The sequence below is a fragment of the Nipponia nippon genome, unplaced genomic scaffold (assembly GCF_047370975.1).
Source record: "Nipponia nippon isolate SJK-2023a ecotype South Korea unplaced genomic scaffold, ASM4737097v1 scaffold_25, whole genome shotgun sequence".
In the NCBI taxonomy this organism is placed as follows: domain Eukaryota; kingdom Metazoa; phylum Chordata; class Aves; order Pelecaniformes; family Threskiornithidae; genus Nipponia; species Nipponia nippon.
The window spans coordinates 87,372-115,014 of NW_028262342.1; the positions used below are offsets into that span (position 1 = coordinate 87,372).

At 53.0% G+C, this 27,643-nt stretch overlaps 2 protein-coding genes across 2 annotated transcripts in view; both read left to right on the forward strand.

Annotated features, from left to right (window-relative positions):
* Positions 1-3,616: 3,616 nt before the first annotated feature.
* Positions 3,617-5,987, forward strand: LOC104011069 (lysozyme C-like). Its single transcript, XM_009463277.2, has 4 exons — positions 3,617-3,803; positions 4,145-4,303; positions 4,544-4,622; positions 5,010-5,987. Exons 1-4 carry the CDS (start codon positions 3,653-3,655, stop codon positions 5,068-5,070), a joined length of 450 nt encoding a protein of 149 aa, XP_009461552.1. The 5' UTR covers positions 3,617-3,652; the 3' UTR covers positions 5,071-5,987.
* A 3,064-nt stretch (positions 5,988-9,051) lies between these two features.
* CACNA1S (calcium voltage-gated channel subunit alpha1 S) overlaps positions 9,052-27,643 on the forward strand; it is a 53,818-nt gene continuing 35,226 nt past the window's right edge. Inside the window, exons 1-7 of the mRNA XM_087761766.1 lie at positions 9,052-9,212; positions 14,125-14,230; positions 23,577-23,716; positions 24,261-24,394; positions 24,990-25,142; positions 25,429-25,634; positions 26,233-26,336. Of these exons, the coding sequence (XP_087617892.1) occupies positions 9,052-9,212; positions 14,125-14,230; positions 23,577-23,716; positions 24,261-24,394; positions 24,990-25,142; positions 25,429-25,634; positions 26,233-26,336 (1,004 nt within the window). The remainder of the gene's footprint in view (positions 9,213-14,124; positions 14,231-23,576; positions 23,717-24,260; positions 24,395-24,989; positions 25,143-25,428; positions 25,635-26,232; positions 26,337-27,643) is intronic.

Sequence of the window (27,643 nt, forward strand, 5' to 3'; positions counted from 1 at the left end):
TTATCACCCCTCGTGAGAGCACTTGAGTTTGTTGGGTTAAGCAGTGTATTGGATTTACATGGCAAGGTGTTGGCAGGAGGGCTGCAGGCAGTTCTCTGTGAGAAGAGGCCAGGGGCTGCCCCTGTGCTGGGGACAGCTGGTTCTAGCCAGCTCCAAAATGGACCCAAAGTAATGGGCTGGCCAAAGCTGAGCCCGTCAGCAAAGCCGGTGGTACCTCTGTGATAACGTATTTGAGAAAAGGCAGAAAATGCCACACGGAGAGGAGAAGAGAAAAAAAAAAGACTGAGAAAAAACAGAGGAAACACCAAGGTCAGAGAAGAAAGGGGAGGAGGAGGTGCCTCATGGTGGGGCAGATTCTCTCACAGTCCGAGTACAACCCATGCTAGAGCAGAGGAAAAGTGTGACGAGGAAGGAGCAGCAGACATGAACCGCTATGTACCAAGTGTAATTCCCCCATCCCTCCTGTGCTGCTCAGGGAGAGTAGAGATATCGGCAGCGAAGGCATGAAGTTCAGTCTGGGAAAGGGCAGAAGAAATAAATAAATAAAGCTAATTTTCCCCTGGTTGTCTGTTCTGCCCACAGTGATGATTGGTAAGCAACCTCCCTGTCTTTATCTCAGCCCATGAGCTTTCTTGCTCCCACTCTTCCTGTTGTCTTCCCCACTCCACCGAGAAGGTCAAAGAGTGAGCAGCTGGGTGAGAGTTTGACCGTTAGCCAAGGCTAACCCACCACAAGCAGGGAGAACTAAACATTGGATTTCCCAGGTTTGGAGCAGAAGTGGGATGTTAGAGATTAGACTGGCAAGGCCTTGGAGGTAGGACATCTAGGGAAGGTTCACTGCCTACACATTGACATCTAGTGCCATCTGAGACAGCTCGGGATATCTGAAACATCTGTGCAGATCTGTCAGATATGAAAGAGTACTTACAGGAAACCTGTGTATATCTGAGTCAGTGACTGGAGGACACTTTCAGATACCCAGGACATCTCAAAAGACACTTGACACATGCTCTTTGGTAACTGAATCCTATCCCGACTCTCTCCATATCTCCAGCCCAATGGGAAGTTTGCTTTTCAATGCAAATGGCACCGGGTTCCACAGAAGTGACTGCAATGGGATCTTTGAATCCCTGCCTTGGTGGCCAAAAGCTCAGGATGTGAAGACAGTTGGAACTGTACTTTCTCATCACCTCCTCACACACAGAAATAAACAGAATTGTAACCTGCCAAACTCTCTTAATGCATTATCCTTGCTTCTCAGCTTTTGCTGGGGACATAAACACAATGTTTTGCACCGGCTCATATGAAGGAGGTGTTCTGTTGCAATTATCCTAATAATCACGTCATTTCTTGTACACTCATTCCCCAGCACAATTGAATTCCCAGTATCTAAATAAATTCTTACCTGACACTGTCTTGGCACCTCCCTGTCTGCAAGGGAGGTGCTCTGTGATGCATGGTTCATCTTTTGGTAGCTTCCTCCTCTCTGTGCAATCTTTGGACTTCTTTAGGTTTAGATGAGCCATGGCCCAGTACCAGTCAGGAACTGACCTGGAAGGTCATTCCCAGTCAGCTAGAAGATTTGTCCTCTTCTCCTCCACATTTACCAGGAACGTCTGTGGAACCAAGATTCTCTCCAAAAAGGAAGCAAATAGACAAAGCAATTATGCACAGGAGGAAGCTGTTTTATCACCATGTGTCCTGCACCCCAGGACAGCTGCTTTTGACAGGAGCATGTCTCTAGGTTAAGCTTGGCCAGAGGTATTGGCTCCTTCATGAAGAAACTGAAAGGGGATTGGTTTTCAGATTGACACATTTAGCCCTTTTTGATAAGCAGCACTGCATAAAAAGCTAGGAAAGAAGACACCTCCAGAATGAGGCATCCACAGTCACTAGCCACTTTGGAACATGTCTCGTTTATTATTTAATAACAGACACCACTGGCGGTATGTGATTTCAGTAAAAATTAGTTTCTTTTGAGGCATCTGCAAACAGAGGTGTTCTGGCACTTTGACGTTTTGCTATGTCCACATGTCTGCCATTGGAGATGTGAATGGTGTGTGAACCAGAGTGCTAATGTCTTAAAAAGCTCTACATGACTGATTTAGTAGGTATCTGAGAGCCAGAACCCTAGGTTGTAAACTGCTACTTCCCACAGTGGGAACAAACATAGGCCAGAATGGCTCCCAGTCCTGCCTTCTAAACTACTAGTGTGCCCTCTCCTAAGCTCACTGGGCAAACATGAAGTCTTTTTTACCAGTCTCAATGACTGATTATACCTTGAAATGTGGCCCTTGAGAAGCCTCCATCCTAGCCTAGCCTCTAGGACAACATCATTCCCAGTCCCAGGGTAACAGTAAGCCATTGTACTGGTTTTGGCTGGGACAGAGTTAAATTTCTTCATAGTAGCTTGTGTGGAGCTGTGTTTTGGATTTGTGCTGAGAACAGTGTTGATAACACAGGGATGGTTTAGCTATTGCTGAGCAGTGCTTATACAGCGTCAAGGCCTCTTCTGCTCCTCACCCCACCAGCGAGCAGGCTGGGGTGCACAAGGAGCTGTGAGGGGACACAGCCGGGACAGCAGACCCCAGCTGACCAAAGGGATATCCCACAGCATATGACGTCATGCTCAGCAGAGAAAGCTGGGGGAAGAAGAAGGAAGCGGGGGATGTTCAGAGTGATGGCATTTGCCTTCCCAAGTAACCATTACGTATGATGAAGCCCTGATTTCCTGGAGGTGGCTAAACATCTTCCTGCTGGCAAGCAGTGTATTAATTCTTTATTTTGCTTTGATTGTAAGCACAGCTTTTGCTTTACTTATTAAACTGTCTTTATCTCAACCACGAGTTTTCTCACTTTTACCCTTCCAATTCTCTCCCTCATCCCACTGAGGGGGAGAGATCGAGTGACTTAGCAGCCTACTGAGGTTAAACCATGACACCCACACAAGGTAACTACAGTCTTTGATCCATGAAGTGCCCATAACCCCAACCACCAAGTTGGTGATTGCCTCAAGATTTGGTAACTATAGTATTCTAAAATCAATGCATGTGTAGCCAAACCCTCATTTAGAGCAACCATCGGTGACCTCAGTTCTTGAGATTACCCAAAAACGGTCCCTATAGCAACCCTACCCTCAAATCACAGGACAATTCTAAATTGCATCAATAGAATAAACCTAAGGCTGGTCCTAACCCACAAGTAACTATAATTTAATTGTAAACTCGGTCTTTTACATTACTGTAAATGTGACTCTTGGGCTTATCGCAGCCTTTACTCATAGGTAAATCCCAGCTCAACTCCTATGGCAAACATAACCACAATCTCAATGCTATCGCTAAATTTCTTTCCTGGAGCAACTCTGTCCCTGACCTCTGGCCCTTGGAATCAGACTGGGGTTTGCTGGATTGTCTGTGGCACGCACATGCCCCAGCCTCGCAGGGCTGGTGAAATAGGTACTGGCATCCTCCAAGAATTGTCTTTGGCTTTTGGCCCACTTCCTTATTGAGTCGTTACTGTAAAGGCCTCCCACCCTTCCCAGACATGCTTGGCTCCTCCTCCTGGGAGCAGAAATAAAAGGCTAGCATTGAAGGCAGTCCTGACAGACAGACAGCTCAAGTCGCTTTGGTACTTTCTTGCTGTGGACTGCATTATGAGAAAGTCAATGCTCTTTGGCTTCCTTCTTGTCTTCCTTGGCCTGGCTCTGCCAGGTACCCAGGGAAAAATCCTTCCCCGATGTGACTTGGTGAAGATCCTACGTCAGCATGGCTTTGAGGGCTTTGTGGGCAAAACTGTAGCTGACTGTGAGTATAATGAGCTCCCATTGCACCTCTTTGCCTATACCACCCTTGTCCCTCTCAGCTTCTTTCTAATCTTCCAGCAGTACTATTCTGTCCCTCCATTCCTTTGACTTCATCATCTCTCTTCCTCATCCCCTTCCTCGCACCCTTCTATTGCTCACACCATAGCCATCCGGAGCTTTATCCTTCCAAGCATTTATCCATCCATTTCTCAGACTTAGGATATCACCAGTTTAATTACTTTTCCAGCTCTTCATTCATCCTTGATCCCTTCATCTCTTTCCTCTTATTTACCCTGAGCATACCTTGATGTTCCTCCTCTGGGCTCTCTCTTCCTCCTGCAGGGATCTGCCTAGTGCAACATGAGAGCAGTTACAACACTAAAGCGTTTCATGACAATGGCCCCAGCAGGGACTACGGGATCTTTCAGATCAATAGCAAGTACTGGTGTGATGATGGTAAGACCCGTGGATCCAAGAATGCCTGCCATATCAGTTGCTCAAGTAAGTGGTGGGACAGAACAAAGAGTCTTTCTTTGTCCACTCTATGAAAGCACCCTGATCTGTCCATGACATCTGCCTAGCAGCTGCTCTGGGCATCTCTCTCCATGTGTCCTTCTATTCATCCATCTCCTCAGTATCCCACCTACCCTTCCTGATGAACACCTTTCCCTCTGCCCATCTATCCCTGCTCTTCCTCTACCCCTCTTTCCTCCATACTGACCTTTTCTCCCTTCTCTACAGAATTTCAAGATGATAATATTGAGGATGATATTAAGTGTGCCAAGAAGATTGCTCAAGAGGCTAAAGGCCTCGGTCCCTGGTAAGGATCTTTGCAGTGGGGACTGGGGAAGAGTGGGCAGAGGAGACAAAAGAAAATCCTGCTACTGACGGGGGGGGGGGGGAAGTGGAATGGGTGAGAAGCTTTATTTGGTCAAGTCCTCCTAGAGCTGAAAGGAGAACCAAGGAGCCCTGGCTCCCAGCACCTGCTCTAACTCCCTAAATTTCCCTCCCCTCCCAGAGCTCTCCGTTTTGTTTCTTCCCCCTTCTCCCAGGTCCCTACATTGAGCTCATCAGAACTTTCATTCATTCATATCTTTCATGCCCAGCTTTCTTCACCCAAGACTCTCAAAGACTAACCAAGTCTGCTTTTATAACCAATTCAATCATTATCTAACTCATCAAATTACATCATGTGTTTCTCTTCCAGGTATGGCTGGAAAAACCATTGCAAGGGCAAAAACCTGAGTTCCTACGTCAAGGGTTGCTAAACCACTCCACAAGCAGCAACAGTTTTCTCAGGATCACCAGTGGTGAAGAGTGAGGGTGTATGGAGCGGAGGCTAGGGAGAACGGATGGGTGTGGGGAATTAAAAGCAGCATGTTATCAAGGTAGAAAGGGTGCTGGCTATTGTTACCGCTATGAGGACTTTGCAATGCAAATAGAGAACTTAAAGGCTGACGGCTTAGTAGAAACAAAGCTTAGCAGAAGCACATTACAGGTGGAGTTTCAGCCATTTACTTGCATAATCCTCTGTCAAGATTTTGTTGTCCTGACTAACAGGGCTTACCAACGTTTAGGGTTTCTCTCTTTTTTCTCTTTCTCTCTTCCCCTTCAGCCCTCCCTTCCTCCCATCCTCCTTCCCTCCCTCCCTTACCTTCTTCCATCCTTTTGTTCTTTCTTATCTGAGTGTAGAAAATACAAAAATTAATGAATGCTGTATTAGTTATAAGACCTGCATAATTGCACTTGCCTTGTAACTAGGCCACAGTCGCTGGCTGAGGTGGGTAGTACAGTTGGCTGACAGAGAGGGACAACTATGCTGAGACATGACCTTGCTCCTTAAATTCATCTGAGCGTCTGCTCCTGGCTGCTGTGAGAGATAGGGCACTGAAATGTATGGACATCTGGCCTGGCTGAATATGGCTTATCATCCTTTGAGGTATCAAATCAAACCCTGTCTAGGAAAGATGCAGGCAGCATCTCTGTGAGGAAATACTGGGTTGGAAAGGGAAATGCTTTGCCATTTAGGTTACAAGTCCTTTTTGCAAATGAAGGCTGAAGCCAGGAGCAGTGTACAAATGGAAGACAACAACACTGAAACCACGTTTGCTTCTTCACATGCTTTGTTCTGCTGCTTGGTGAGCAGTGACTGCTTTTATGTTTATGCAATAAAGGGATGCTTTAACTCTTGTCTTATGTGAATGTATAAACCAACTATGAAAGGCATGTTTGTTTAGATGGCTGAATCAAAAAAAAAAAAAAAAAGCTCCAAGTAGCCTTGCCAGAAGACCCCCTTCCCAGCTACGGGGCAGACGGTGGCTCTTTCCCCTCCCATGACCCAGCAGACTTCACTCTCTCGTTAAGTAACTCAAGGCAGAGTTATTTTACACACTGGTGCCCATGAGGTTTTTGAGAAAACTCAAAAAAACTTGAGTGAAAGCCCTACCTTGTCATTGTCTTCAGCGGAGGTCTTTTCCATCTATTTGGGCATTTGAACAAACCTTCTTATCTGGGGTTTTGGCTGGTGGGTTCAGCCCTGGTAAAGGGATGCTTTCTGTCTACCTAAACACTAAGACCATGCCTGCATCTCCGAGGGGCACACTCGACAAGAAAAGATCGGGGGTTGTGGAAGTAAACTCTGCAAATGAAACACGTCCCTGCTGGGGGCTGCTGAACGCTGCCGCAGCTCCGTGAGGCTGGGTCCCAGCAGCAGCGAGGCTGAGCAGGGGTTCCCAAAGGGTGCACACACACGGGCTCCCGCACACAGAGACACCGACACATCTATAACGCATACCTGTATATATACAGAAAATGCACATCTCCATATGGCTGGCCACACAGATTAAGACATACACACTCAGCACCAACAAAAACACAAACAGCACCGGTGGCCTCAGCCCGTTCCCCTCTCTGGCCGATCAGAATGAAGGTCCCTTAGTCCTCGAGTGGGAAAAATACACGCACGCCCCTCCCCACGTGTGCACGCGTGCACCGACGGGCGTGCAGTGCCGCCCGCCCCGCAGCCGCCCGCGCCCCCCGGCTCCGGCACCCGGGCGCCCCGGCAGAGACCCCTCGCACACTCACGCACACGCGCGTGCCCGCGCGGGCCTGGCCGCGCCCACGCCGCCTCGCGAACGCCCGTGGGCCCTCCCGCAGCCGCCTGCGCCCGCGGCGAGGGGGCGCTGCTCCCCCCATCCAAAGGCGGCCCCCCCCAGCCAGGCCTTCGCCCGCCGCCGCCGCAGCTCCCGGCGGGGCCGCGATGCCGGGAGCGGGCGGGAGCGGGGCCGAGCTCGGGACGGCCCCCCCTTCCCGCTGCCGCCCGGCTGCAGGCAGCGCCGCTCGGCTGGGCTGGGCTGGGCTGGGCTGGGCGGGGCTGGGCTCGGCTCGGCTCGGCTGCGATCGGCTCGGCTGCGCTCGGCTCGGCCGGGCTGGGCTGGGCTGGGCTGGGCTGGGCTCGGCTCGGCTCGGCTCGGCTCGGCTCGGCTCGGCTCGGCTGCGCTCGGCTCGGCCGGGCTGGGCTGGGCTGGGCTGGGCTCGGCTCGGCTCGGCTGGGCTCGGCTCGGCCGGGCTCGCACACCCTGCCCTCTTCCTCTGAGACTTTTCCAGGGCGAGTCAAGCGCCAGATGTTTCTTCTCAAGCTCGCCGCTAGATGGGCCCCGCGTCCCTGCTGTCCCTGGGACAGGTTCTGCTGCCCAGGCAGCAGCAGAAATACGGCTTTCACCAGGGGTTTAGGGTGAAGAACGAGGACTAAATGAGAAATGCTTGGACCTGCCTCACACCGAGACAGGGCTGGAGCCCTCAGCAGGAACGATTTGACTCTGATTTGCACAAAATGCACCAGAGTGGTGTAGAAGGGGGCAGGTTACTAATCTAACCCCTTTACAATCGAGGACCCCCTCCTCCAAAGTGCATCAAAACTGGCTGCAGCGGCTGCAGGAGTTGCTCTCCCGTGCTTTCTCCCTGCCGGGCTGGGAGCGATCGGTTCCCTCGGCGCTGTGGCCCTCCTGGCCCTCGACCCAGCCTGCTGCACAGCTGCAAAGCAATTTGCCTCCACAGTGGCATGACCCTGCAAAGCAAAGGAGAGGAAGCTTTGAGCAAGGCAGCGTGGTGCAGTGGGTGGAGCAGCTCCCTGGGATGCAGGGGGCTGACTGGGGCGCAGCTGGTCAGTCCCATTAGCCCGTACGTCCCTGTCGGACAGGGATACCATTTGCTGTGGGACATAACTGTAACTAATAAGATCGCTGCAATTATTTTGCTGACTCAGTGCAGGAAACCCCAGGAAAACCCCAAGAGCAACCCTTCCTGGTGCCTCAGTTTCCCCTGCTGTGAAGAGGTGCTGATAACCTGCCGCTCTCCCTGCCTGCCTTCCAGCTCAGGAGTTACCGTAACTGTTCATACCATTCATCCAGTTGGGCTTTCCCAAGCCCAGCTGGACTTGCCAGGACACAATCCAGCCGAGGCTCGTTGGGTTCCTGCATCCCCAGGCATCCTCCATACCCTGCAAGCAGGACTGGGGAGGTGAGGCTGAGCAAAGTGATGTTTGAGTGACCGGTGCCAGCCCAGGGTTTCCTCTGCCCCTCCAGAAAAGCAAGCCAGAGCACTTCTCAGACTCGCCATGCTTCCCTGGAGCTCTGAGGTTGGGGTCCATGTCCCTGTCAATGAGATGCACCCAGCCCCAGAGGCCCTACAGCCGCAGGATCACAGGGTCCAGGGCTCAGCTGAGCAGTTTGCACCAAATGAATGTGAAATCCAGCAAAGAAAGGGGACTGATCAGTTTGTGGGGTAACCTTCTTCGGGAACCAGCCGGAGTTGGGTTCTCCAGCCCGGCTTGCCAGGGGAGCTGGGGAAAGAGCTGACCTGGGACAAAGGTGCTTTTCCTTCGGAGATGGTGTGCCCAGCGCCAGGCAGCCTGTTCCCACCCCCAGCCCGGGTCGGTGGCATGCAAAGCACTCGCCCGCCTCTCGATGTGCCGCGTAAAGAAGCAACAGCTGCAGGGGCCCTTTTGCTGCCTCAGGAGCTGTGACAGCACCCGGGAGCCAGGCCGGGATCTAAATTTAAACTTGTGCTTTGTGTGTTTGTACATGCGAGTGCAAGCTCCAGCCCCCACTCTCCCACCGCCTCCCCCGGTGCGCGGAGGAGACGGACTCTGCAAGAAGGGAGATCCAGAGGAGCTCCAGCTGGCTGGGACCTGGGGAAGGGGGGCTTGGCCGTGGGGCAGGAGGGGGAGAAACGGCTAGGGGAGAAACACCATGGAGCCTACTTCTCCCCAGGATGATGTGAAAAAGAGGCAACAGAAGGAGAAGTCCAAGAAACCGGTGCCGCCAGCAGCCCCCCGGCCAGCCAGGGCTCTGTTCTGTTTAACCCTGCAAAACCCGCTGCGGAAGGCGTGCATCAGCATCGTGGAGTGGAAGTATCCTTCTGGCTGCGCGGGCTTGGGCGCAGCCGTGTGGGTGCCTGTGAGCAGGGGTGCTGGGGAGCAGGACCCCGTGGGCTGCAGGCAGGAGAGCTGTCGGCCCGCTTCAAGCCTGTGCTGGCTGTCTCACCAGGTCTGTAAAAGGCAACGAGGTGCTCGGGGAGTCGTGGTAGGATGGCTGTGCAAACTGGGGGCATGAATAGGCTTGTGGGGGAAGCGGAGCCTGAGAAGTGGGTCAGGCCATGGGGACCTTCGGTAGGGTGGCAGGGGACAGGCAGGGACAGCCTGGGTGGCAAGGGACTTGTAGGAGTGAACACGTTTTGTGCTGGCAGGAGCTGTGCTGGGTGGAAACGGGAATGCCTGCCGGGAGTGGAGAGGGTTTGGCATGTGAGGAGGGGGCACAGTGCCCATGCCAGGGTGGGGACGGGGCCAGGCAGAGGAGGAGGGCCAGGCTGGGGGAGTGGGAGCTGGGATGGGGCTGGGGACAACAGGCTACCCCAGGGGAGAGGTTTGGGGGTGGGTAGTGAGGTCATGGCGAGCTGCTTGGGATGGCTCTTTGTGTGTGTCACCGCTTGCCTGGTCTCACAGCTGCTCCCTGCCCTGGGGGGGGCTGGCCAGCATCCCCCAAATCCTTGCCGACACCATTGTCCTCTCAGCCCCCCCTTCCCGTCCCTCCCTGGCACTGCTGTCACAGGTGAAGGCTTTTGGTAGTGACACTGTTCAGAGGGACAGTATTTCTCTGTGCCTCTGGCTTAATTTAGGAATGGGGGTTGGGTGGTTGCTCTTCAATTGGCCATCTTTTCACTGGGGTTTTATAGCTCAAAAACACCAAAATGTCATGTTTCTGCCGTTAGACCATTAGATATCGCCTTGTTCACCTGTATTTTATGGAGGGGAACAGGATGAGAGATGAAACATTTCACCTTGGCTTCAGCAAAATGTTTGTGCTCAAGCAAAAGCGATGGAATTTGGGGATGCTTCCGGCAAATCTAGTTCTTCCACCCCAACTCTTCTCATTTCAGTTGCTAAACCTATCTGCACGCCCCTGGCCTTGGCAGGATCATCCCAGCCCTGGCTAGGCTTTGCTCCTCTTGGAGGTGGCTTGGTCACCTAAGGGCTGCGGGGCCAGGCCCTGCCCTTCAGAAAGGCTGGCTGTGTTGCTGTACACGTAGTGCCATGGGAACACCAAAACCATGCCCCCGCACTGCCAGAGATGCCGTCTTCTTCGAAGCCCGTGATGCCCGTCTGCCGGCACTCGGGGCACGCTCACACCTCTGTGGTGCTCTGCTCGCCATGGATTTTGAGCCCTTCTTCCTTCACTGCAAAGGGGCTCTCTGTCCTTCAAGGAGAGGGAGCAGAGCCACAACTGGGGAATTCTCCGTTTCTGCTTTTCTGGATTGAGGACTGGGTTGTTCTTCAAGCACATGGAAGGGAACTGTGTCTCTGTCTTAAATAAGCACTGAGTATGCAAGAAACTTGTGCGTATACCCTAGTGGCAGGGGAAGAGCTGGAAATAGGACTTACATCTTCCAACATGCTCAAACACATTCCTCCTCCTGGGCCAACGCGTGCCAGAGAGAGTGCGTAGCACAGTGGGGATCTTGCCCACGTTGGTGCCCTGGAAGGGGAGCGTGGAGGGGAGAGGTGGGTGTCCCACCAGGATGGGTGCAGGTGCAGGTGGTTCTGACCTGTGCGGGACAAATGATCCAGGGCTTTGGGTTTCTCCAGCGCCTCTCTTGCGCCTGGCTGTATTTATACCCAAATGCACCTGGCTGCCCTCGTTCAGGGATCAGGGTTTGCAAGGCATGACAGGGTCGTTCCAGTTCCTGCAGGTTCTTACAGGCTTCAGGGCCAGGCAAGCTGCCAAGGGGAGATTAGCTGTGACCATTTTCTATGGGGATACCTGGCATCTGGGTACCCTCAGCCTGGGGTGGGTGAAAGTCAGGCTGGCTTGAGGCAGAGGGGGTTTTATGCTGAAGTTTGCTCACATCTCAAAACCCACATTTGTTAGCACGAGGAAATCTGGATACTCTGCAAATTGCTGGGTGTTGTGTGCTCGACAGCTAGCCCAGCAAGTTGATGGTTGTTGGGACATGTCTAGCTTTGTGGTGTCACCCTGGTATTCCAGGTTCGTTTTGCAGCCGGGAGGACTTCAAGGAAAGAAGTGAGGTTGCAGGACAAGGAGATGAGGAGGGTGTTGAGGCTCAGTGGCAAGAGGCAGAGACACCATGTCCAGTGATGCTACATGCCTCTTTTTTGGTTCAATCTGTCCCACCGAATTTCTACCTAATAACAGTGCCAGACTCACAGACTTGCAAGCAGCAAGCTGATTCCAGCTCCAGTTACAAGATACATCTTCAAGGAGGAGGAAATAAGTATGTGGCCGTTTTCCCAGAGCAGGGGGATGGGCAAAGGCTCTTTCCCTTCTGCACGTCAGTGGCTAATGTGGCAGGCCCCGAACCAGGATTCCTGCTCCTCTTTCCACAGCTCTCTCCAACTTGCTCCGTGATGCTGAACGGTATCTGCACCCCTCCACCATCGCAACCACGTGGAGACTGGGATGAGTGTTGGCAACGTTCACCTCACCCTGTCAGAGCCGGCAGGGAAGCCTCTAACCCCTGGGCTCTGCCCCGTTACCTGGAACACAGAGGGGAATAGCTTTTCCAGCTGACTTTAGTTTTTAAAGTGTCATCAAGTTGATGGACAGAAGGGTCCAGAAAAGGCAAAATAACTGTGATAAGCATAGGACACAACTGACAGCACTCAGCCAGCTCAGCAGACCAATATGGAGAGAATGCTCCCTGGGTACCTGTCCTGGTTTCAGCTGGGATAGAGCTAATTTTCTTCCTAGAAATTAGGGACTGCAGTCTGTGCATGAGTCCAGGCCGGAGCAGGGGCAAGGGGAGGAGTCCATTGCGGTGTTAAACCCAACGTGGGGCTCGAAGGGTTTGAGATAATGACAGATTTGACTGGAGTGAGCGAGCGGCTGTGTGGTGCTTAGCGGTGGGGTTAAACCAGGACAGTGTCCCTTGCCCTGTGATGCTGGGTTGGACAGTGGTATGGCCACCGCAGCCCAAGGCAGGCCTCAGCGTAATTATCTGGAAAGCTGAGCTAATCAGTTGATTAACCGTGGCATAGGGAAGTATCAGGATGGCTGCAGGGCCTCTCTGCTGGGGTACTGAGTTTTGAGGGCTGTGCTGGGCTCTGTAGTGGCATCAGTCTGCATGGCTGAGCTGTAGGTGTTACCACAGAGCGTGTTCCTGGGAGCTGTTCTCCTTTGGAAGGTCTACCCAAAGTGAGATGGGGATGCTGGGAAATCCTGTCTTGTACTGGAACCTCTGTACCTGCTGGATGAGATTTACCGGTTTGCCCATGATGGCAGGTTGGTGGTTACAGGTGGGGATGGGGATGAGAGACCTCAGAACAGTTTACGGTGGTAGATGCTGGCTGTGTGTGGATGTTGGCTGGTAGGACAACGGAGAGGAGAAGGGGCTGGAGGGGAGTGTTTGTTGATTTACACTGTAGGTGGGTCTGGCCCCATGGGCAGCTGGACCAACATTTTAATTTCCTCCATCTGCTTTTAGTTTCAGTGGCTTCCAGGGGTGCAGGCAAGGCAAGTGGATCAGGGACAACTGAGATGCATTCATCAAGACACATTATTGGCCAGGAAACATTGAGACTAGCTTTGTGACCAGAAATGTTTATTGTAGGTTTTTGTGTCATGCTGTACCCAGCTGTCTTCTGGCAGCACGAGGCCGCTAGGACGAGTGGAACAGACTCCTTTGCTTTTAGGTATGTGCCTAGCTGCGTGGTGCGGTGGCTAGGCACAAGCGCTTCAGAGCTGCAGCAGGGCCTGGATGTGACCAGCATTAGGGGCAGCAAAAGATGATGGCTGTCTTCTTCTGACCAGATGTCTGCTGCACTCCCAGGGCACCACAGGGTGGCAGGTTGGGACCATGCTGGGAGGAACAGAGTGGGGTCCCTGGGGTGAGAGCCTGGCTGTCGACAAGGTCCTGGAGCCAGAGTTTGGGCTCTTTTGGGACTTCAGGAACATGATAGCTGAAGCTTGACCATGAGGTTTCAGTGGCCTAACAAAGCAGTGACAGCAGCCCGAGCCTGGGAGTGACCAAACGCCTGTCCTAGGGTCTTCAGGGGGAAATAGCAAGTCACCCTGTTTGTTCAGAGATGTCACAGGGCCCAAACAGCACAATTCCACCTTCTAGGGAGTGGGACGCAGCTCAGGCTGAGCACTCCAGTTACTCCCAGCCCGCGGCAGTCCTGGGGACAGTCAAAGGAGCACTTCCAGCACTGGGGCACTGAGGCTGCAGGGGCGTTAGCAGCTGGATGTCCTGCTAGAGAAGACCCTGGCTGAGCTGTCTTGCCCCTAGATACCTTCTAGTCAGGGAGACACAGCCCACCTGAGATCTGTTGCTCAGCAGTGTCACCCTCATGGACGCCGAGTACAGAGGGAGCCAGGGCCAGCCGGGTGATGCTTTGGTTAAGTGCCTACATTATGCAAGAGAGTCCTGACCCTTCAGGATGATTCACTGAAAGACGATGAGGGGGAAACTACCAGTTCTCCCATCCCCTTGTTATTCCTTCACTGCAGCCTTTCAGTTTGTGCCCCCTCCCCATACGTCCTGTGCCAAAGCTGCCCCTCTCCAGCAGCTACGCCCTGAGTGTCCAGGCCCTGCGTCTCATCCTGGCCCATTCCCTCCCTCCCCGGGGACCTCAGAAATGGGCAGCAACTGAGGATGTGCAGAGGGTGAAGTCTGACTGCTCTCTGGTTCTTTGCCCCAGTGGGAGATTGTTTCCCCAGTGAGGTTTCCCCACGCATACCCAGGCAGGGCAGGGCAGGGCTGTACCTGCTTTTTCGTTCCTGTCTCCACTCCTTAACACTTCTTCTCAGACCCTTCGAGATCATCATCCTCCTGACCATCTTTGCCAACTGTGTTGCACTGGCCATCTACCTGCCGATGCCCGAGGATGACACCAATGTTGCTAACTCCAGCCTGGTAAGGCGCAGCCCTTCCCGCTGTCCTGCTGACCCTCCTCGCTGGACAGCCAGGCGCTCGGCTGCGAGGGCTCTGCGGAGCTGGTCCCTTGGGGTGCCATGGGTGCCGGTGGGAACGCCTGTAGTGGGGGCATCTGCTGCTGCCCTGTGGGGTGCAGTCAGGCGGCGTTGGTCCAGCGAGAGATGCTGCAAAGTCAGGGGGAGGCAGAGTGGTGGAGAAATGGCTGCAAAATGGGTTTTCAGAGGGGCTGAAACCACCCCTAGGTTGAGATCAAAGGCGGCAGATTGGGGTGTGAAGTACACAGGAAGGAAGGATTGATGCCAAAAAAAGAACAAATTCCCTCATGTTTTTATCATGACACTTCCAAAAGGAAACATCCTGTTCCAGAAAGGCTGAAATGTTTTGTTTCAGCATTTTTGGAATAAAATTTTCTGAGCTTTCATTTCAAAACTGTATTTTAATTTTGGTACTTTTTGTTTAAGAGGGAAAAAAAAAATCATCTCTGTTAAGCAGAGAGGTTGCTCCTTTCCAATCAATTATTCCATTTTTTTTTTTCTCCAGTGACTTCATTTTGCCTGGAATAAGATGTTTTGATGTGATCCAAATAAACAGTTAGCACTATTTTTAGTTTGCCACCCTTTTCACCTCCTCAGATCCCCATCATGGTTCAATCCACATTGATTTCCCTTTAGAGTCCAAGTTCGGTGACTGAATCAAAGTACCTAAATACGCCCTTTTTTAATGAAAAGTTCTCTTCTGCTAATTTCAGGACTCCTCAGTGTTGGGGTGGGGTGTGTTTTGTGCAGGGATTGCTGGCAATTTGTGCCTTAAAAAAGCACCTCTCTGGTTTTTGCCTGTTCCTTAGAGACTCCACAGGGAAAAATATTAAAGCAGTCAAAGAATCTGAGATACAAAATACAAAATAAGCTTTTACTTGTGCAATTTTTAGTTCCTTGAACTGCTTTTGTCTCTCCCTCTCAACAGGATTTTAGTGGCACTGAAGATAGTGTTTACTTCTCATTTGCTTGGAAATAGAAGAAAAGGGGTCACTATTGGCAGTGTGTTATTAGGTCTTTTAAAAATAAAACCCAGATAGGGCCACAGAGGAGGGGAATTAAAAATACCCACGGAGATTTAATTCCCGGGGTGTTCACTCAGCCTCCCGGTGCACTGTCTGACTGGCTTCTCTGACACCTGCGAGCTCCGGTCGGAGTTTCCCGGGCCGAGGGGGCATAAAAGAATTTGCAAGGTGCAGTTATCTCAGCTGAGAGATTGAAGAGGCAAAGCAGAACCGGGGCAGGTTGGGATGGAAAGCAGGAGGTGGGGACAGCGAGGACGGGGGGCTTCCCGCTGGGAGGGATTTTGGGATTTGGCTGAGAGCAGGAGCCTGGGAGGGCAGCGCTGGAGAAGGGCCAGCAGCGTGTGGCAGTGTGGCACGACAGGGGGGACAATCCCGCAGCAACACGCCTCGCAGCGTGCCCGGGGAAGGGGCTGCCCCAGGAGGACCAACTGCCTTTCCCATTAATGGGAGGCAGGCAGGCATGTAGTGAGTAATGCCATCTATAAATGACATTTCATCTATTTGTATTTATTATATATTAAATTACTTATGTTCTATCCTATTGGGGGATTTTTCAGCCTGTTGCCATGCCAACAGCCCTCTGTATCAGGAGCCTGGCAGCCCCAGGCCTCTGTTCTTTCATCCCTGCTCTGCCCGTCCCTTTGTCATTATGTTCTGGTGGCTTTGTGGGAGCAATCCCAGCTAAGAACTGAGCCAGCCCCCGTTACCTCGGGTGTCGGGCTGTGCTCTGCGCGGGGCCTGCCGGTAGTGCAACAAAGGCTTGCTGGAGGTGTTTCTTCCTGCAGCATAGAGATGCTGCAATGCATTTAATCTCTCCCCGTCACTTTTTTTAGTTGCCTCTCTTTATTGCCCAGTCCTCTCCGGAGAGGATTGAGTTTATCTAAAGACCTTGAAATTGTTGAGGAGGCAAAACGTATGAGGGGAAACTGAGTCAGAGCAGTGAGGACATTGCCCCATATTATTTGTGGAGGCAGGATCGAGGCTCACTCTGTTGGTCTCTTCTCCTAAGTAACAAGTGATAGGACAAGAAGAAATGGGCTCAAGTTGTGACAGGGGAGATTTAGATTAGATGTTAGGAAAAATTTCTTCATGGTCAGGCACGGGCACAGGCTGCCCAGGGCAGTGGTGCAATCACAGTCCCTGGAAGTGTTCAAAAAACGTGTGGATGTGGTGCTTAGGGCCATGGCTTAGAGGTGGGCCAGGCAGTTAGGGTAACGGTTGGACTCGATGATCTCAGAGGTCCTTTCCAACCTAAACAGTTCTATGATTCTGTGATTCCATGATTCTAGCGAGCTCGCTGCTAACGGGTGTGCCGGCACCTGTCCAGCCTGAGCTTCCTTCGGAGAAGCCTCCTGCATCCCAGGCACTCAACGCCGTGAAAGCCACCCTGCTCTAAAGCTGGGGGTCTCCAACAAGAAGAGTCTCGGGAAGGGGGGATCTCCTGGGAGACTTCTGCTGCCACTTTCTTCCCACAAGGGTGGAAAACCTGGAGAGCAGCAAGGCTTGTGACTCTGTCTCTCCAGGACCACCCGGGGAAGATACGCACTCAGAGTTTACACTAGATTTAGAATTAGTCTCATGAAAGCTTTGTTAATCAGAACTCATTTTGGGGGATGAAAAAAGTATATTTAATAGCCCGTAAATATTCTATGAATCCATTTTGCTTTATCCTGGAAGAAATATAGTTGTTTAATTTCAACATATTTCATTACTATTCTTTTTATATTAGATTTCTTCTAATCCAGAAGATTTTTTTATAATGCTGGTTTTGTCTAATTTTGTCTAATCCTAATGAAATGAAAGTATTTTCTTCGACCCTGATGAAATGATTTTGACTTTTCAACTCGATCAAAAATTCACAGCATTTATTTTCACTTTGACTTGACTTTCCAAAATTGTCAGTGAGCTCCAAATCACACTGTTTGTCTTTCACTAGAAGCCTTGCTCCACGAGCGAGCAAGTTCAGAAATCTGTTTAGCAAGGCAGCTTACTCAAGGGGGCTCACCCAAGAAAATACAGATGTCTGCATGTGAGCTGGCTGCCTGGACTCTGTTTATGGCCAACGGAGAAATAAAGGCAAATTTAGAGTAGGGTTTGTCTCCTGGGGCAGTTGGTCTCCTACTGCGGTTCTGATGGGTGGCGTTTGACGTGCTGCATGCTCTGAGCTACCTGGTTTTCCCCACTAATGGGACCCGAGGGTGACTGCTCAGAGGGAGGCCGCCCTTTCAGAGCATCCAAAAGCAGCTGGGCTGAGTCCCGCGTGCTTTGTAAACGTATCAGATAGAGCATGGGACCTGGTGAGTGGGGGACAGAGCTGGAGCTCAAGCTGTACAAGAAGACACTCTTAATAACACAAGTAACGGCCTATGTGTAGGCACTCTGTTAGTATCACGGATAATGGCTTTATGTTTAGGTAGAAGGGATGTTTAATTTAAAGGAATATGCTTCCAAAAATCCCACCATTTTGGGTTGCATTGGGTTGTATCTCAGCCCCAGGGATCAGGGGACACAGCCTGGACACAGCCCCAGGCACAATTCAGTCACAGGAATACGGTGATGCTGTTGCAGGTGTCCCAGAACCCCCTCTGCTGCTCCGGAGGGGTGGGACTTGTTGTGGGTCCTGTGTAACATCTGCCACCCCAGGACTGTCTCATGTAGCCCAGGGCATCTCCAGCAGCACTGAAAACAGCTGTGTTTGGGCAGCTGACTCGTGTCTAGCAGTCCTTGAGGGGAGATTGCTGTCCAGTGCTGGTTTTGAAGAGCGAGTACCTGCTGTCAGGTGTCTGTACCTTGAGGCTGGCATGGGTCACTCACTGCAGGAAAGCCCTGGTTACATGTGGCTTTCCTAGAACCTGGGGTCACCCTGGATCTCCTGGGGTCCTCTAATAGCTGTGGGAATAGACGACATGCCCGCACATCTCCCTGCACAGACTCGGTGCGTGGGACTTCAGAAACTACTATTGCTCTTTTACCCAGCATCCTGAGGGATGCGCGTAAAGATGCAGCTGTATGATCTTCCCCTGCCTTAGTCCTCCCCTTCGCTCTGGGCTGGGGCTGCTGTCAAGGGCTGGCACCCTGCCCAGCTTGTGGCTTGGTTCAGCCTGGGGTTTTGGGTAGGCAGCTGAGCCAGGCCCCTCTGATCTCACTGTTGCTGGCCCTACTGACGGGTGCTTGGCACCCTGGGAACCTTTTCATATACAGACCTGCCATCACAAGGTTGCCTTCTTTCAAACTCCTTCCCCCGTGGGCAGAGCTGGTGAGAGGATTCGCCTCCCCTTTGCACAGATCCCAGCTATGACTTTTGCTGCCCATTGCTGGTGCACAGCTCTCACCCTCCAGTTTGGCCAGCAGAGCTGAATTGTCCTGAATGCCAGTAAAAATACAGCAGCTTCCAAAGCCTGCTCCATCAAGCAGGATGCCCCATGGTCCCCAGCTCCGCAGCAAGGCTTCCTCTGAAGGGACCTTGCCGACCATCTGCTTCCAGCCCTGGAGAAGGGTGGGTGAGCTGCAGCTCCCTTGGATTTCTCTTCCTTTAGTTGGGCTCTCCACAGCCTGGGTCTGACAGGCATCAGCTGAGCCCTTGTCCGTACTGCATCCAAATCATTCTCCTGTCCATGGTTTTGCTGGCTGAGCTGGTAGCACCCAGCAAAGCCTTTTCAAACCAAGCAGACCTAGGGCACCTAATCCAGGGACAACCCTCAGGAATGCCACCAAGGTGTCCCACAGACACCTGACCAGACGTGGGGCAGCTGGTGTGACAGAGAAGGGACATGGAGAAATGAGGGGCTCTGGACAGCAAGCGAGGGAGATGCAATGGGGAACAACTCATTGTAGGGCCTCGTCCCTCCATGCTTACATAGCTGCTGGAGAGGTTTATTGCTTTTTTGGTTCCTGTCTCTGCAGCCCTGGGGTTTGTTAAGCCCAGGTCTGTCACTGGTTTATGGGAAAGGAGGAGCTGTGGCTGGAGGATATGGCAGGAAAATCACAGCATCACAGAGCAGCTGAGGGTGAGGGGACCTCTGGAGATCATCTAGTCCAACCCCCTGCTCTAAAAAATTTGTGCAAATGATTCAAAAACTCTCCCAAATTCTCTCCTGCACATCTCCCCATCCCCAGCGCTCCCCATGCTCTGACAGAGGCCACTGTGAGAAGCAGAAGTGTTTCTCTCAATGTCTCCTCCTGGGCATGGTTCGCAGCAGCCCCCCGGGGCCTGCCTGCCCGCCGCTGTGCCCTTCCCATGCCGGGTACCAGGGTTTCCCACCAGGTACTCAAAGAAGCCTTCCTCTGCTCCAGCCCTCATTTTTATCTTGATTTCCAAAGGAGCCTATGAGATTGCTGTAACTGTCCCCCATGGATTCATTAGCTGCCCTGTCCCCTTTTCCTTCTCACATCTGCAGGGTTTGTCTCATCTGCGTACAGGGGAAGGGAAGAGAGAGCTACTCTTTGGCAAAGCATGGTTGCTGCAAGCCCCTGGAGAACACCCTTATGGGTGTTTTATGTTTAAAAAGCCCTTATGACAGACTTGAGCAGCACAGCTGCCTGCGCTGCATGTCCCGGTGCAGGCAGTCCACGTATGCATCCTAGTCAACCCATTGGTGCACATACAAGAAACATTTTTATTGGGGAGGGTGCTCAAACACTGGCACAGGTTGCCCAGGGGAGTTGTGGAGTCTTTGGAGACATTCAAAACCTGCATAGACTGATTTCTGAGCAACCTATTATAAGCTGGCCCTGCTTTGAGCAGCAAGGGCTTGGACTAGGTGATCTCCAGAGATCCTTGCCACCTTCAAACCTCTTGTGATCTGTGACAACTGCCTCAGCTGTGGCAAGGGCCTCCCCTCAGCCGAGCAGCGAAGGGTGGTGTGAGACAACAGAGGTGATGGGGGCTGGAGCTGGAGGGGGAAAGGGGAGCAGGGCCTGACTGGGACCGAGGGGCTCTAGGGGAGGTGCAGGGGCTGATGGTGCAGGAGCAGGAACAGAGGGCACGGAGAAGGGCAGGAGGCTGGGGAGAGTTTGGGGGGGGTCAGGGAGGAATGTGAGTGCTGTGAGTCCTGCTCCACACGGATGTCTTCTGCTGGAAAGCAGAGGTACCTATCCCGCTGTGTTATGGTCACGCTGTCCCCTCACCATCCCTTTTGGCCAGCCGGGAGGCTTTATCCAAGCCCTGCTCCCCCTGTTCCCTGGGAGGAGACAGAAGGGACATGGAGCTGGGGCTCATTCTGGAGAGCCCTGTATGGCCGTAGGGGATGGGAGCCAACATTGACGAGCAGGCTGGAGCTGTGTCATGTTGCATTGCCTTAGCATGGTGCACGCTGTTATTCCTGCTGCTCTGCGGCTCATTCAGCAGCCACAGGTCAGGTTACTCTGTGTCCCCTAACATGGTTGACGCATGTGTGTTATAAAGCCCGGTGTGTTATAAAGACCTGTATCTTTTTATAGCGGCTTTTTGAAGGCTGGGCTCTTCATAGACCCAATCCCAGCTCTGCCAGTCAGCCCTGCCACCCTTCCCTAAGCAGCCTCCCACCATGGGTAGCCAGCTCTGATTTCTGGGGGTGGTGAGGGCACGGTGGGTGGCAGTGGCACAGAACGAGTCCTCAGCTGCTAGAAGCTGGCCAGGGCTTCAGTGAAGTCAGCGGCGCTGTGCCTGTACGCGGTGTGTGCCTGGCTTGCAGGGTCTGTGCCTCATGGCACAGGCCCAGGGTGGCCGCTTAGGGTCGTGAGCGCACCGTCTCCTGTGCTGACTTGCAGCATGGGCAACACCAGAGCTGGGGGAAGTGCATGAATGATTTCTTCTCAAATCAGCCCGGGCACATGAAGTGGGGTCTGCACCAGGTGCAGGATGTGCGGTGCTTGACCTGGTATAAAGTCTGCCAGGACAAAATATCCCTTAGCTTCTTTCTGCTGGTATCAGTCACTTTGCCCTGCCTCAGGACATGGCTTTGTGGCCGCGCGAGTTTCGTTGCCGGTATATGACCTGCAGCTACACCTCCCACTTGGAGAATCCAAAGAGAGTTTGCCATGGCCTGCCCCACTGAGGGGCTACCCCACCTCAGCCCACTGACAGAGATGCTTGTGAGATGTCTTCATACTCAGGGGCCTGGCTCTTCTTACTCTGCTAACACCAGCACTTGCCCACCGTTTACAGCCAGATAAGCCGGGGCAACTAGACCCACAGCTGTAAGACTGGGGGGGGGGGGGAATCCCTCCATCCAGCACTGATGGATCCCTGCATAGAAACTTCATACTGGCCATGACAAGACTTTTCCTTGTACTAGAGGGGGTTACACCAGCAGGACAGATCAGGGTGATCCAGCTTCGTCCATGCGTCTGGGTCTGCAAAGCACAACAGTGAGCTGGTACTGTAAGGTAATTTGCAATTAGTGCCTCTCCCAGGACGGAGGGAACGTAGCCAGGTCGCAGGGGGCTGCCTGCTGGCTCTCCCTTGGCCTGAGTTTGAAACTTGCTACTTACTGACCGTACATGTTGGGCAAATACCATCGGAGCTGGCCAAAGCATTGTTTATCTGGTCTGGGCTTCTCAAAGAGACCTCCAAGGAATAGAAAGTCACCTTTTGATTCTGGGCAAGGGGTTTTTAGAGGGGCATCCCTGCTAGTCAGAGACCCTGGAGCCTGACTGGATGAAGCAGGACAAGGAATTAGCTTTTGCAATGCTGGGGCTCCAGGTTGGGTCCTGATACTCACCAGCCTGGGCCTTGGCAGCTGCAGGGCTGCCATAGCTTGCAGTCGGCTCCCCCATTTCTCCTCCATTTGCAGCAGGAGAGAGACCCCACCACACCACTGGCTGCTGCTGCGGCTCTGCAGTCCCTCCATCCCTGAAGTGATCCTCACAATAGTTGTGTTTGCATGGCTGGGACTGCACGGACAGGCATTTGGGGACAGACTTTTGGAGACAGACTGGGGGGATCTGTCACTGATAAGGGGGGGAGGCGAGTGGCATTGAGTTGCCTTAGCTAAAACCTTGAAGACAGAGCCCTGATAACACCAATAATCACAATGCTTAGGTCTCTGCTCTTACCATTGCTGCCCTCAGATCCAACAAGGAACTGGCACTTGTATGGGCGACAGCCATACAGGGACACTTGGCATGGCCACTGCTTTTGGACATGGTAACTGAGCAAGCGATGCCGCTGTCTGAGACCTGGCCCTGGTTTCTTAAATGGACAGCATTTTCCATTTGGCAAGCCAGAGGGATCCTGGGAGGAAGGTGTGCTCGCAGCACTGCAGCCTTACCCAGTGGAGACCCGCTCCCAGTTTGGTCCCAGAGATATGGTTCTGCCTTTCTGGGTGCAGTTCCTTGCAGAGCCTAAGCAGGGATGCTCCTCGCCCTTCGTGGGGTGCAGATGGAGGAGAGGGGCCATGGAAAACCAGAAATATAAATACCCCTGTCCATCTGGCTGCTTCAGAGGGATTTTAAGCCCAGTCAGGAAAGGGCCATCAGCAGCAAGGGCAGTGATTGCAGTGACAGGCAGAACCAGGTGGGCACAGGCAGCTCTTGGCTGCATGCTGGGGAAAGACAAGCTATTCTGGGCCCTGCAGCTGCAGGGCTGTGCCGAGCCCATGCAGTGGGGTGCCAGGTCCCACCTGGGAGTGGGCGCAACGCCTCTGCCCAGCAGACCCCCCAGGCCAGTTTCTAGTGGCTCACTCTGCCAGGCAGACATCTGGCATTAGGCAGGAGGTCTCGAGCCCAAGGCCTCACTTCCCTGTGAGCCCAGGGCACAAGGGAAGCCACAACGCAGCTGGCTTGTCCCATGGTGACTGTGTGGTGTCTCCAGGACAGACCCAGCAAGCCCTCAGCTGGAGAGGATGAGAAGGCATCAGTGCTGCCTGCGGGAGGAAGGCTATGGGAGAAAGGGAGGGCAAGGCAGTAGGGAGGGGAACCAGAGATGTGCAGGGCCATGGGCAAGGTGCCTTTGGGTGCTGGGTTGGGAAGTGGTGGCTTTGCTGGCGTAGTTTGTAAGAACAGGTACCCATAGGCCAGGGACGTGGTCCTGGCAGCGTGCCATTGAAGGGCTGCAGGGGATCGTGCTGAAGGCCAGAGAGTGGCATGTGGTGGCTCAGCACGCCACCCCGTCCTGCCCAGGGTAGCCACAGTGCTGCCTGGTGTGCGCGGGAGATCACAGGTGGGTTGGCAGCAGGGGCTGATCCAGAGACACGCGGGGGGCAGCCGTGCATGGTGGTGATGCCAAGGGAGGTGACAGTCTTCTCTAATGAAGCATCCTCCCCTGCTTGCCTTTCCAATCCCCAGGAGAAGATTGAATACGCCTTCCTGATCTTCTTTGCCATTGAGGCGATGCTCAAGATAATTGCCTACGGGTTTCTTTTCCATACGGATGCCTATCTCCGAAACGGCTGGAACGTGCTCGACTTCTCCATCGTGTCCCTAGGGTAATGCAAGGAGGGGAAGCTGCTGGTGCTCAGCTTGTGCCAAGGCCTGGTCCATAGCCCATCAGCTACATCTGTTTTTCTAGTGACTGCAGTGGGTTTGGGGGCAACTCATAGACTCAGTTCATGGCCTTCTCCCATGGGCGCCTGTTTCATGCCCTGACATACCCTGGGATCCTCCATAACTCCTGTTTCTTCCTGTCTGACTCCTTAACACCTTTCAGGTCTCCTTGCCCTGGAGAATGGGAGTGGCATGGAGTCCTCAGCGGTTTGGCACACAGGGAGAGGGTCCGCTGGGCACTAGGGGGTGGGAGGGCCCCCGGCTGCTGAGCCACGAGTGTGCCCAGGAGTTGGACTTAGCCAAGAGCTGTTCCCTGGGTCAGGCTGAGCGTGGCTGGCAGAGCCTTGTCCCTTGCTTTCCTGCCTGCAGAGCACTGACTCCTTAGCACAGATTTCTTGGTCTCTGTCCTCATGCCCTTCTCTTTCTCCCTGTCCTTCCCTCTGCTTCTCCCCCTTTCTTCCCTGCTCTGTGCCCTGGCTCTTTCAGGCTTATCACCATGACCCTGGAGCAGGTCAATGCGAAGCAGGGAGGGACTTCAGGGGGAAAAGGCGGCTTCGACGTGAAGGCCCTGCGAGCGTTTCGTGTGCTGAGACCCCTGCGCCTGGTGTCCGGAGTGCCAAGTGGGTGCTGGGCACCCTGCCAGCGTGCAGGGCTGGCGGGTGTATTGAACCCCTGTGCCTGGCCGGGGTGGGGGGCCATGGGGCAGGTTTCTTGTTGCTGCTGGGTCAAGCCCAGCCACAAGGTGGGTGTGGAGGAGCCACAGGTTCTTGCTCATCCCTACAGCTTGCAGTTGTCAGCACTGGGGATCTGCAGGTCGGCTCACATGTAGCTCCCTCCATGGCTCGGTGTCAGCACCTTGAGTGGCCAGTGTGAAAGGGGCCAGGACCTCACTTTAGTTTCTTAGGGCAGGGATCTCATTCTCCCAGAACTCATGTGAATACAGCCAGGATGAGTGCAACAGAATAAATAGAGGGGCACGAAACAGCCTCTAGCACCGCCTGGTGCCTAGCTCTGCTGGGGCCTTCTGCGTGCTCACATGGCGGGTAGAGAAAGGATGTCTTGCTTCAGAGATTTCAGTCCCAGCCCGCCTGTGCCCCTCTTCCCTTGGCACGGGGCAGTTCAGAGGCTGCTTGTCAGAGGGGCTGACAGGAATGCAAGGTGCACCCAAAGCTGTTTAGGAAGTGACTGACCTCCTCTCCCTTCTCCTTGGTGCAGGCCTTCAGGTCGTCCTGAACTCCATCATCAAGGCCATGGTGCCCCTGCTCCACATCGCCCTGCTGGTCCTCTTCATGATCATCATCTATGCTATTGTCGGGCAAGAGCTCTTCAAGGGCAAGATGCACAAGACCTGCTACTACCTCGGGACAGGTGGGGCTGCGGCAGGGGGTGATGTGGCAGAGATGTCTCTGTGTGGCTGCTGTGGGGACCACAGAGGTTCTGTGGGTAGCAGAAAGTCTGGTCTTGCCAGCGTCAGGTCTGGGAGTGTGGCAGGACCAAAGGCTGTTTGGTACAGCCTGCAGCTGGGTGATGGTATGGGGCGTGAGGAGGTGGTGAAAGGGGCTCCTTTTGGAAAACTTCTGCAGGAGGCTGGGAGGTGATGGGCCCTGCTCTACTTGGCCTGACCTGCTGCTCACACCATGGCTTCTCCCCTCAGATGTGATTGCCACGGTGGCATCAGAGAAGCCAGCCCCATGCACCAGCTCTGGCCACGGGCGACACTGCACCATCAATGGCACTGAGTGCCGAAGCGGCTGGCCAGGGCCCAACGACGGCATCACTCACTTCGATAACTTTGGCTTTGCCATGCTGACTGTCTATCAGTGCATCACCATGGAGGGCTGGACCGAAGTCCTCTACTGGGTAGGCTCTAGCACCTTGGGCTTGGTGCCCAGCTCGGCAGAGGTCACTGCTGGTCCTGCCTCAGAGCGGGGAGGTCCCTCGAGGACACAGGACCCCATAGCAGGGCTAGGTCTCTCCACCAGTGAAAGACATCCTGCCCCCACCACGCTTCACACTGTGATGCACATCCCATAGTGCACCAGGCATGTCTTCTGCATCTCTGCAGGCACTGCCCAAGCTGTTCTTGCTCTCCAGTTAGACAGAAGGCTGCTCCAGCTCCCACCTTTGTGAAGGGGCACAGGCCAAGCACAGCGCTGGCTGGCTGCTGGATGCTTCAGCAAAACTCCATGTTTTGCAGTCCTTGGGAGGCTGTCTTGCTGAGGCTTAGGCATGCGGATGATGTTTATATGTGCTCCCAAAATGCTTGGATCTGGCTTTACCTCCACTAAAACCAGATTCAGAGTCACGGAGGCAGGGCTCAGAGTCAGGTTTATCTGCTACGATCCCGAGCGCTCACTTTAGAGGGGCAAAGCTCCCAGAGTCTGTTGAGGGGGCCCTAAGGGGAGGCGAACAGCAGACAGTGTGTTCAGGATGCTTCATCTGCCTCTCTCCTTGCCAGGTAAATGATGCCATCGGGAACGAATGGCCCTGGATCTACTTTGTCAGCCTTATCTTGCTTGGCTCCTTCTTCGTTCTCAACCTGGTGCTGGGGGTGCTCAGTGGGTAAGTGCCACCCTGTCCTTTCTCTTTGCCAGCAGATCAGTCAGCGTGATCAGAGTGTGGACATTGGCCAGTTTTAACTCTACAAGAAGAAAGCCTGGAAGAGTTTCAGTGCCTCTTCCTCTCCTATTCCTCTCCCCTTTTTTTGCATGCTTAGAAACCCTGAGCCTTGAGTTACTCTTTGTGTTAGCGTCCGTGGCTGTCTGAGGTTTTAGCTCAACACCTAACGCAGAAATCTTTTCCCTGTGGCACAAGCAGCTGTCAGCAAACACAGCCATGAAGCACATTATTAGGTGTTTGTAACATAGTCTGCCAGCACTCACAGCAAAAGAAGCAGAGCAGGGAGCTCGAAGCAGCAGTCCTCACCCCGTGGCTGTGGGTCGGGACACTCATGCTCACTGGTACCCACAGCGCTGCCGTCCTCTTGTGAGCACACACGATGTCCTTATGGCCAACCTAAGGAAAACACTTTTGATACGAGTGCAAGGGATCCAAGAGAATTATTGTTAGTCTAATTAATGCTTCAACAGTCTCATCCAAATACAACAATGAGCTATCATCAGTCTGGTTACAATGAGCACAACACTTCTATGCCAAGTGACTCAATTAGTGCTAATTCCCATACTAGTACAGTGAAAGCTGCTATGCACAAAATATCTCTGGCACAACGCTCAGCCCACTGTGCACTGCTGTGGTGAGGTGCCAGCATCCCCATTTTGTTGCTGGGAAGTGTGTGTTGTCCTGGGGAGTGAGGCGGGCTTTTCTCCTCACTTCTGCATAGGCTTAGGGTCTTTTTTATATGTTTCAAACCTGTGTGTGCAAGTGGCTCAGACTCATCATCTCTATTAGTTCACAGGGTTAGTTATACCCTAATTACTTGGATTTGTTAGCCCTCTTCTATGGCAAGAACCATACAGCTGCACAAGGTTAAAACAAATTGGGTATTAATATAACTAAAACAAGCTCGAAACCACATGACAGACCACAGGCACCTGACCCTTGCCTGAAGTTGGCTGTAACAACAGGAGGAGCTGGACGATAGTCATCTGATCCTACAGTAAGTTGCAGGCACAGCAAAGGCTCTTGAAATATTTTTGCAAATATAGCTAAAATCTGCTTGAGATCAGGAAAATCCAGACAAGGCCTGACAAGTCCTGAGGCTTAGTATGTCTAATTATTGTTATAATGTCTGAGACATACTACTAACACATGGCAACACCAGACTGGCTGGGCAGCAGATCTACAGTCCTGCTAGGTACCAGGAGAGAAAAGAAATTAATGAAAAAAGAATGAGAAGCGTGGGATCCCCT

Coding starts and splice junctions, on each gene's coding strand:
- LOC104011069 (XM_009463277.2), top strand. CDS start 3,653: ATGAGAAAGTCAATGCTCTTTGGCTTCCTTCTTGTCTTCCTTGGCCTG. Junction 4,304..4,543: donor CTGCCATATCAGTTGCTCAA/GTAAGTGGTGGG, acceptor CCTTCTCTACAG/AATTTCAAGATGATAATATT. Junction 4,623..5,009: donor GCTAAAGGCCTCGGTCCCTG/GTAAGGATCTTT, acceptor TTTCTCTTCCAG/GTATGGCTGGAAAAACCATT.